This window comes from Myotis lucifugus, unplaced genomic scaffold (assembly GCF_000147115.1).
Source record: "Myotis lucifugus unplaced genomic scaffold, Myoluc2.0 scaffold_435, whole genome shotgun sequence".
Classification (NCBI taxonomy): domain Eukaryota; kingdom Metazoa; phylum Chordata; class Mammalia; order Chiroptera; family Vespertilionidae; genus Myotis; species Myotis lucifugus.
Genome location: NW_005871483.1, coordinates 834,685 through 844,609, shown reverse-complemented (window position 1 = coordinate 844,609; position 9,925 = coordinate 834,685). Strand labels below are relative to the sequence as shown.

The window sequence follows — 9,925 nt, the reverse complement described above, 5'->3', positions numbered from 1 at the left end:
CCCGGGCCCGGGCCGGTGCCTGGGCGGCCGCGGCCAGAGTGGCCCAGGGGCGCCGCCGCGTGGAGGGCGCGGGAAGATCGCCGAGTCCCGTGGCCCGGAGCCAGCGCGCCGCACTTTACGTCCACGTGAGTGGGGAGGAGGAGGCAGGGCCGGAGTCCACAGGGCGACTTGTCACGCGTGAGCCCACCCGCCGACCTTCCCCGCTCCCGGGCGAGGTCTCGGCTAGGACCCTGCCCCTGGCAGGGAAATGTCCGTGCCCGGGGACCTGAAGTCTCCGGTGCTCACCAGCGCGGTGACCCTTGACCTTGTGGCTCCCCTTCTGAACCCCAGTTTTGTCTTATTGAAGTGGGCATGATCCCAGTCTTCGGGAGTTGCGGGGCTCAGATGGCGTAGCCACTGTCGACAGACCTGGACTGGGGTTGGGAATGTGTGCAGCTGAACCCCGGAAGGGGCCAGGGCAGCCCGGAGCCCCTCTCAGCCCCTCAAACACCCCTCGCCCCCAGTGGCCCTACTGCGAGAAGCGCTGCAGTTACTGCAACTTCAATAAGTACATCCCCCGCGGCGTGGACGAGGCTGCCATGCGGAGCTGCCTGGTGACGGAGGCCCAGACACTGCTGCGGCTCAGCGGGGTGCAGCGGTGGGTACTGGGGGGCTGGAGGCGGGGCTTGGAGGGCGTGGATAGGTCGGGTGCTGCAGGCCTCCTGGAGGGCTCCCCCAGGCCTCATGTTCTTTATCTTCTTTACCCAGGGTGGAGTCTGTGTTCTTTGGCGGAGGCACCCCGAGTCTGGCCAGTCCCCACACTGTGGCTGCTGTCCTGGAGGCAGTGGCCCAGACAGCTCACCTGCCCGCAGACTCTGAAGTCACGTTGGAGGTGAACCCCACTTCTGCCCCAGCCTCTAGGTTGGCAGCATTTGGGGCAGCAGGAGTCAACAGGCTGTCCATTGGCCTCCAGGTAACCAATCGGTCCACCCCGTCCCAGGGCACCCAGCCCTTCCGTGCTGTCTCTCCACTGGTCACATTCGTTTATTGGACAAACATTTACTAATTTATTTTTAAAAACAATTCTTTATCGTTGAAAGTATTATATATGTCTCCGTTTTTCCCCCATTGACCCTCTCCAGCCCCAGGCCTTCAGCACCCCATTGTCTGTGTCCATGGGTTATGCATATATGCATACAGGGTCCTTGGTTGATTACCTCCCATCCACCCACCCTCCCCCGCCTTCCCTCTGAGATTCTGCACTCTGATCCATGCTTCCATATCTCTGGATCCACTTCGCTTATCAGTTTATTTTGTTACTTAGATTCCACATGTGAGTGAGATCATGTGATACTTGTCTTTCTCTGACTGACTTATTTCACTTAGCTTAATGCTTTCCAGGCCCCCTCATGCTTGGACAAACATTTATTGAGCCCCTTCTGGGTGCCAAGGCCTAGTAGGTACTGAAGAGTGTTTGGTGACGCTTTTGTAACTATGCTTTTGTCGGCTTCTGTGCCAGACCACAGTGCTCCAAGCACCCACCATAGTGCCTGGCACATAGTAGATGCTCAGAAAAGATTTGTTACATGATCGGAAACACAGCAGGAGGCAAGCAGGTGGTCAGCTCATTGCAGCATGGTAAAGGGGGTGGGGCGGTCTCTACAAAAGGCTTTCAGAGTACAGACTGAAGGGCATCTCCGTCTGATGAAATCATAGAAGCCCTCCCAGACCGGTGATGTTTGAATGAGGAGGAGGAGTTCACCAGGGGAGAGGGTGTGGGAGGGAAAGACAGGATATAGAGGAGCCTTGCGTGTTTTGGGGGAGCTAGGAGTCATTCCTTGTGACGAGACAAGGAAGCCTTCAGCACCATACCAGCGAGTTTGGGTTTGCCTAGTGGTTTACGGGGGAGCCACTGAAGGTGTTGAAGTAGGAGAAATAGAATCCTCTCAGGTTGGCCTCTCGTGTTTTCATATGCAGAATTGCTTTCTCCACTTCTAATACATGCACCACTTACCATAGGGTTGGGGGTCAGAGCCTTGCTCTCATGGGACATACTGAAAGGGACATGTCATTGCTGAGATAGTGTGGCCCCAGATGCATGCCTATCTGGACTCTAATTGTAAAGAAACCTAAGTTAAGAGATTTTTTGCCGTGGCTGCGTAGCTCAGTTGGTTAGAGTGCCGTCCTGATACGCCAAGGTTGTGGGTTCAGTCCCCAGTCTGGGCACATACCAGGATCAACCAGTGAATGCATAAATAAGTGGAACAACAAATCGATGTGTCAATAAGAAAATTAAAAGGAAAAAGGCTTTTTGTATGTGTGGTAAGAACCGATAGCATGAGGTTGATCTAACCCAGCCGTGGGCAAACTACGGCCCTCGGGCGGGATCCGGCCTGTTTGAAATGAATAAAACTAAAAAAAAAAAAAAAGACCGTACCCTTTTATGTAATGATGTTTACTTTGAATTTATATTAGTTCACACAAACACTCCATCCATGCTTTTGTTCCGGCCCTCCGGTCCAGTTTAAGAACCCATTGTGGCCCTCGAGTCAAAAAGTTTGCCCACCCCTGAACCTCATCAAATTTTTAGTATACAGTATACAGTAAAAATTTGTTAACTGTTAGGACAGTGGTGAACAGCAGATCTCTAGAATTTCTTCATTAAGCAATATTTTGAAAAATACCTGGCCCATACTCTTCAAAAAATGTCAATATCATGAAAGATATAGGAAGGCTAAGGATCTAGACCAGTGATGGCGAACCTTTTGAGCTCGGCGTGTCAGCATTTTGAAAAACCCTAACTTAACTCTGGTGCCGTGTCACATATAGAAATTTTTTGATATTCGCAACCATAGTAAAACAAAGATTTATATTTTTGATATTTATTTTATATATTTAAATGCCATTTAACAAAGAAAAATCAACCAAAAAAATGAGTTCGCGTGTCACCTCTGACACGCGTGTCATAGGTTCGCCATCACTGATCTAGACTAAAGGCAATGAATAAGACAATGACAGCTGAGTGCAATGTGTGACCCTTGATTGGGTCCTGGAGTGGGGTGGGAAGAGGAAATTACTACAGTAGGCATTATTGGGACAGCTGGCCAGATTTGAATATGACTGTGTATTAGATAATGGCCTTGTGTCAATGTTACATTTCCTGAACTCTGTAATTGGCTTGTGGTTATGTAAGAGAACGTCCTTGTTGTTAGGAAGTACACACTTAACTATTTAGGGGTGAAAGGGTACAATATTTAAGTTGATTACATTTAAATAACCCATTTGCAAATGCTCACTAGCGTGTGGCCGGTGGCTACCATCCTCTACGAACATGTACTATAGCCGCACTGACCATATGCCAGGAAACACTTGGAATGTGATTATTTAAATTTAATTATCTAAAGTTTAAATCGCCACATGTGTGAACGCCTACTGTATTGGACAGTGCAGGTAGAGAACATTTCCGTAGTGCTGGTCTGTAAATTACTCTCCAGTGGGTCAACGTCATCATAATATGTGTGTGTATTTATAGAGCGACAAAGCAAATGTGGCAAAATGTGAGTTGGTGGATCTAGATGGTGTTCATTGACTTTTTTTTAACGTTTCTATAGGTTTGAAATATTCTGTAGGTTCCAAATAAAATTAAGAAAGACTCTTGGCTTTGGGGCCAGGCAGTCCAAATTCAAGGTCTGACTTTGCCACTGTGTGACCTTGGGCACGTGACTTAACATCTCTGAACATCAGTTTTCTCATGTGTAAATTTGGAGCGAACGTTGGAGGGTTATAAGGATGAATTAGACGTTGCATAAAAAAGCTTGGCACATAGCGTGCCACCCTTCCGTGAATGGTATGCCCTCGGTATTTGGTCTGGCCCTGCCCAGGCATTAGGGGCGAGTGAATTACATATTTGACCAAATATAGCAGGCTAATTTTTAAGTTGCTCATTTTTTTTTAAAGATATTTTATTGATTTTTTACAGAGAGGACGGGAGAGAGATAGAGTTAGAAACACCAATGAGAGAGAAACATTGGTCAGCTGCCTCCTGCACACTCCCTACTGGATATGTGCCCACAACAAAGGCATATGCCCTTGACCGGAATCGAACCTGGGACCCTTGAGTCCGCAGGCTGATGCTCTATCCACTGAGCCAAACTGGTTAGGGCTAAGTTGATCATTTTTGCACGGCCCGTGAACAATGTTATAAATATCCAAGTGGCCCTTGGCAGCAGAAAGGTTCCCCACCCCTGGTCTATAGTAAGGTCAGTCAAGTGGTTTGGTTTCTCCCTGAACTGGCCTGTGCACTGACAGAGCCTCTCTCCCCAGTCCCTGGATGACACTGAGCTGCAGCTGCTGGGGCGGACACACTCGGCCAGCGATGCTCTGCAGACACTGGCAGAGGCCCGGCGCCTGTTCCCCGGGCGCGTGTCCGTGGACCTGATGCTGGGGCTGCCGGCCCAGCAGGTGGGACCCTGGCTCTGGCAGCTGGAGGAACTGCTGCGCCGCTGTGACGACCACGTCTCCCTCTACCAGCTGTCCCTGGAGCGGGGCACGGCCCTCTTCACCCGGGTGCAGCGGGGTGCCCTTCCTGCCCCGGACCCCGAGCGCGCTGCCGAGATGTACCAGGAGGGACGGGCACTCCTTCGGGAGGCCGGCTTCCGTCAGTACGAGGTCTCCAACTTTGCTCGGCATGTGAGTCCTGGGGCTTATGGCTGACGGTGGGGAGTGGGCAGGCTAAGGTGTGCCCTGGGAAGGTGGCCCTGTGGGGAGCAGGGTCTCAGCGGGGTCCTCGAGGTCTGAGGTGGGGGCACCTTTTAACCGGGATCCCCTTGCCTGAGCTGCAACAGGGCTGCCAGCTTTGCTCGGCCCTGACTGTTCCCTCCCTCCCCACAGGGGGCGCTTAGTACCCACAATTGGACTTACTGGCAGTGCGGCCAGTACATTGGCGTTGGGCCTGGTGAGTCCCCGGGAACCGTAGGAGGGGTGGCTCAGGAGTGGAATGTCACGGCTGTGTGATCTCGGGCCGCTTATTGACCTCTGTTTTCTCATATGTACGGCGCGGCAAAAAGGGATGCCGTTGAGTGTGTATTTTGAGGTGCTTGATGATGCCTGGCAGCGTGGTTCTCAGCCTGTAGCACACGCGGAGTTACCTGGAAGGCCTGTTAAAACCCAGGTGGCTGGGCCCCACCTCCAGAATTTCTGGTTGCACAGGGCGGGAGTAAGGCCCACAGATTTAGGTTTCTAGCATATTCGATGCTGTGGGTCCGGGGATCCCACTTTGAGAACCACTGACGACATCTGGCAGGCACGCCGTGTTCGCTGGCATGAGAGTGGGTGTGGTTGTTGACGTTGTCAGGGGCCCATGGGCGATTTGTGCCCCAGGGGGCCGGGGGCCTGGCTCGGGAGGCTCGGATCCAGACCCTGGAGCCTGACAACTGGATGAAGGAGGTGAAGCTGTTCGGTCACGGCACCCGGAAGCGCGTCTCCCTGGGCGAGCTGGAGCTGTGAGCATCTGCGGGCACAGGGCGCCTCCCCCGGGTTCCCCTGAGGCCCCAGAACCACCTCCACGTGCACCTTCTCGTTTCTTGCCTTGGCCCATACTGCATGGTCCTCCTAAGCCCCCCATAACCCCCCCCAGCATAGGGCTTGAAGGCTGGGAGAAGCACAAGTCTCCCCTCCAAGACCCCTTGATGGTTTTCCTTTCAGGCTGGAGGAGGTTTTGGCGATGGGGCTACGCACAGATGTAGGGATCACTCACCAGGTAAGGGGTCCAGGGGCTCTGGCACACGGCTTCCTCCTAAGCCGTGCATAATCATCTTACACACACACACACACACACACACACACACACACACACCTCCCATCCCTCTGGCAGCTGGAGGTTGGGCTTTAGTCCAGCTGAGGCCTGGTGGGCAGTGTGGTGCAATGGTGAGGACTGGACGAGGGCGGCAGAGACCCAGGCTCTAGGCCCCTTCTCCTGCACCCTTGAGCACACATCCTCTCACCTCTCTGAACCTCCGTTTTCTCAGCTGTGTCAGGGAATAGACTAGATTAAGGGTTTCAGATGTTTTAAGTGGCACTGAACGCTCAGATAGGAAGTGCAGTAAACCATCAGTCCAACTCAAGCTGCTCTGGATGAAGTCAGGGCTAGAAAGCCCTGGCCATATCGTGAGCAGCAGGGGGTGGGGGTGGGGGGGGGTGAATCGAGGGAGACCTGGCTTTCGGCCTAAACATGGAGGAGTGAAGGTGCCCACGTCCCTGCTGGCCCGTCGGCCTGGGCCTGGTGTGCATGAGAGTCAGTTGGCTGAGATCCCTGTGCTGGACTGTACCCTCCCTCACCCCTCACCCCTCACCGCGCCCCCAGACACATGGCCCAGAGGACCCCCACACTTCTGACCCTTCTGGTCTCCCCAGCACTGGCAGCAGTTTGAGCCCCAGCTGACCCTGGGGGACGTGTTTGGAGCAAGCGAGGAGGTGAACAGGCTGCTGGAGCAGGGCTTGCTGCTGCTGGATCACAGGTGTGCTGGCGGTGGGAGGGTGGTTAGAAGTCGCAGGGAGCCCTGACTGCCGACCACACACCTGGGAAAAGTGAGCAACGCTGATGAGGAAGGGCCTGTGGGTGCCGTTGGCCCTGGTAGACGGTGGGCATTGAAATCGGTGAGAGGAGGCAGCCACAGCCAGGCCTCTTGGTTTTCTAGGGGTCTCCGGTGTTCCTGGGAAGGTCTGGCTGTGCTGGACTCGCTGTTGCTGACCCTTCTACCTCGACTCCAAGAGGCCTGGCAGCAGAAAACCCCCTCCCCTGTGCCAGGAGGGTGACGGATGTCCCTGCATTCCAGGACAGAGTCCTGGGTGGGCTTGGGGCTGGACTGACACTTACAGACATCTCAGCTCTCATCACTGCCCAGCCCTGGCATCCCCGGGGGACCACCTACAGTGAGATGGATGGGAGGACCCCTGTCGGAGGTCTGGGAACTGGCATCCAGTGTGCCCACCGCTGCCAGGGCAGGAGTCGTGGTGTCTGCGAGTGCCTCTCACTGGCGGTCTCTACAGTAACTCCTGGCTGTCAAGAGCTTCTGAGGGACCCAGCTCTCAGGCTTCCAGCCCCTACAATGCAGGGCGGGACCTAGAAGGGGCTGAGCGATGCTGGCCGACCCCTGTGTGTATCCAGCACAGGGCCTGCCTGCTGGACTCTGACAACAGTGGGCGAGATCAGAGCAAGCCCCGCCCCTTCTCTTTTGGCAGCCAGGATATGTTGGGGTGTCAGGAGCCTCACAGACCTTCCTGAGTTTCCTCCCCAGTTCCCTCTCCCTGGCAGCCTTTCCCTGTGAGAAAAGGGGGGGGGGGGGCAAGCAGGGAAGAGGGAGGGAAGAAGAATTCAGAAAAGACCCAGAGCCTGCCGATCCTCCCCTGGCCTTTCACGTGCAGAAATGGCCGCCTGGTTGTATGTAAGAAGCCTAACAAGACCCTCGGGAGCCTGTCTTGACTGTGGTCCTCTCCTTTGTCTGGGCTCCTTTGTGGAGCGGGGAATTCTGACTTGGGAGCTAGAGACTTAGTCTAGGCTGAGATTTGTTCCTGTTCCCCGGCAATTATTTACCCAGTGATTTTAGCATCCGTCAGGGATCCTTGCCCACAGCCACGATTAGATTGAGGGTTGCAAAATGTTAGTTTCTGACTCTGTCATCCCATCTACATTCATCAACGGGCATCCATCCATATCAAAAGAGCTTCCCCCTTTTGGAGGGCTGACACTCTTAGCCTAGAGATTGTATGCAGGGTGTGTGTGTGTGTGCGCATGCGCGCGTGTGAGAGAGAAAGGCATTTTCCTGTGCCAAGGCTTCCTCACTTCATATCACAGGGTTACTGTGATGCCCGAAGGAGTTCAGTCCTGCCACAGATCGGGGCGTGCTCAGCTCAGCCTCTAGCTGGGTGACTAAGGACGGGGTTCCCCACCCCTCCGAGGTGAGCACGTGCATTTCCCGTGTGCCTAGTGGGTGTGAATATCAGTCCTTCTGTGAACCTGTGGTAACGTGGTAAGTGTTACGACTTCTCATTTATTCATGAAATATTCAGCAGGCACTACTGGTGTGCCAGGCACTGTGCTGGGCACGCAGAGAGGAACAAGACCTGCCCCCGCCCGTGAGGAACTCGCCACCGTGTTGACAGATGTGTAAAGAGATACATTTCAGGGTTATCAGTGAGGCTGTGCAGGCGGACTGGGGAAGCCTGCCACGCGTCTGGTTCGGAGGGGCTGGGGGCAGAAAGGGGGAATCCCCTTTTCTTCCATCTCCTCTGGCCCTGGGAAGACTTGTGGGGTGACCGTGCTGCCCAGGGGAGCCTCTTCCCAAGCCTTCCCCTGATCTTGATATTCAAGAAGTGAGCACGGGGCCGGAGCAGGTGCACCATCAGATAACCTGGGCCCACTCAGGTTTCTCCCCGTGGCCAGGCTCCTGCCACCTGAGACACCCAGGCCCTCCCTGCTCACTAGGCCTGGACAGGAGCCAGGGCCAGGTGGGGGTGGCACGGATCAGCTTCCGTGACTCACCCCGGTCCCACCCTCCCCAGGTGAATCAGAATCTCCTGGAGGTGGAGCCCAGGAATCTAGTTTTTAAATGCTTCCTGATGGCTCTAGTGATCAGGCCTGTGTGGGGAGCCCTGCCACCTGCCTTCCATCCTCAGAGGCCGGGGTCAGGAGGGACGTCGGGGACACGGCTACTTCCCTCTGCATCCAGGCCTTCCAGGCCTCGTTCCTCCAAGGGGTCCTCCACAGTGAGACTTCCATTGTCATTTCGCACCCGCCCTCCTGAAAAGCACACGAACACGGTTAAGAGGCGAATGAGCTACTTTGGTGGTGAGAGGAGACGGGGAGACGTAATGTGTGTCAGTGTGATGGTTACCGCTTGAAAGAGCAAACCTTCCTCGTACAAGAGCACTAACAATTTTAGAGATTGGACCATCCCGCCCCCGACCAAGTAGCGTGCAGGAGGCAGGGCAGCTATTATAATTGCCATTTTATATTCAAAGAGGCTCTCTCACTTGACCCAAGTCATATAAGTAGGAAGCAGCAGAGCTGGCATAATACTTCTGGGCGTCCAGAACTTTGTGTTACGTCATTACCTTATACTTAACCGTGGGTCTGGGTCACTGACCTGTCTCTTAAATTCCTGACCTGTCTCCGGCCCCTATGCCTCAGGCTTGAAGCTGCCATCTCAGCGTGATGCCGGGTAGCTCAGACTTGGTGTCTATGTTTTCTCCCCTGAAGAGGCTTGAACAGTGAGAACCCACATGTCCCATCTCCATGTGACCATCCACTTCCTGGGACAGGACTCTATTTTTGCAAAGAAAAAGGCTTACATAATACAGTTGCTAGAGACTGAATGTCTGTGCCCCCAGAATTCATATGTGGAGACCTCATCCCCGAGCTGATGTATTGGGAGGTGGGGCTTTGGCAGGCGATTAGGTCATGAGGATGGAGCCCTCGTGAACGATTAGTGCCCTTTAAGAAACAAGACCTCAGCTCTAACCGGTTTGGCTCAGTGGATAGAGCGTCAGCCTGCAGACTGAAAGGTCCCAGGTTCGATTCCGGTCAAGGGCGTGTACCTTGGTTGTGGGCACATCCCCAGTAGGAGGCGTGCAGGAGGCAGCTGATCGATGTTTCTCTCCCATCGATGTTTCTGACTCTCTATTCCTCTCTCTTCCTCTCTGTAATAAATAAATAAATAAATATATATATATTTAAAAAAGAAACAAGACCTCAGAGAGCTCCCTAACCTCCTGTGATGACATGGAGAGACGGCACCGAATCTGCTGGTGCCTTGCTCTTGAACTTCCCAGCCTTCAAAACTGTGAGAAATAAATGTCTGTTGTTTAAGCTGCCCAGTCTATGGTATTTTTGTTACAGCGGCCCAACTGGACTAAGACAAGGATGAATAACTTTAGTAGGTTGTATTAT

At 53.8% G+C, this 9,925-nt stretch overlaps 1 protein-coding gene across 1 annotated transcript; it reads left to right on the top strand.

Moving 5' to 3' along the window:
* The first annotated feature begins 6 nt into the window (after positions 1 to 6).
* Positions 7 to 7,453, top strand: RSAD1 (radical S-adenosyl methionine domain containing 1). The gene is made up of 9 exons (XM_023744207.1): positions 7 to 125; positions 504 to 637; positions 748 to 952; positions 4,303 to 4,668; positions 4,870 to 4,933; positions 5,333 to 5,480; positions 5,683 to 5,737; positions 6,391 to 6,494; positions 6,675 to 7,453. The coding sequence occupies exons 2-9, from the start codon at positions 579 to 581 to the stop codon at positions 6,790 to 6,792; spliced, it is 1,119 nt and encodes a 372-aa protein (XP_023599975.1). The 5' UTR covers positions 7 to 125; positions 504 to 578; the 3' UTR covers positions 6,793 to 7,453.
* The last annotated feature ends 2,472 nt before the right edge of the window (positions 7,454 to 9,925 follow it).

Coding starts and splice junctions, on each gene's coding strand:
- RSAD1 (XM_023744207.1), top strand. CDS start 579: ATGCGGAGCTGCCTGGTGACGGAGGCCCAGACACTGCTGCGGCTCAGC. Junction 953..4,302: donor GGCTGTCCATTGGCCTCCAG/GTAACCAATCGG, acceptor CTCTCTCCCCAG/TCCCTGGATGACACTGAGCT. Junction 4,934..5,332: donor GTACATTGGCGTTGGGCCTG/GTGAGTCCCCGG, acceptor TGACGTTGTCAG/GGGCCCATGGGCGATTTGTG.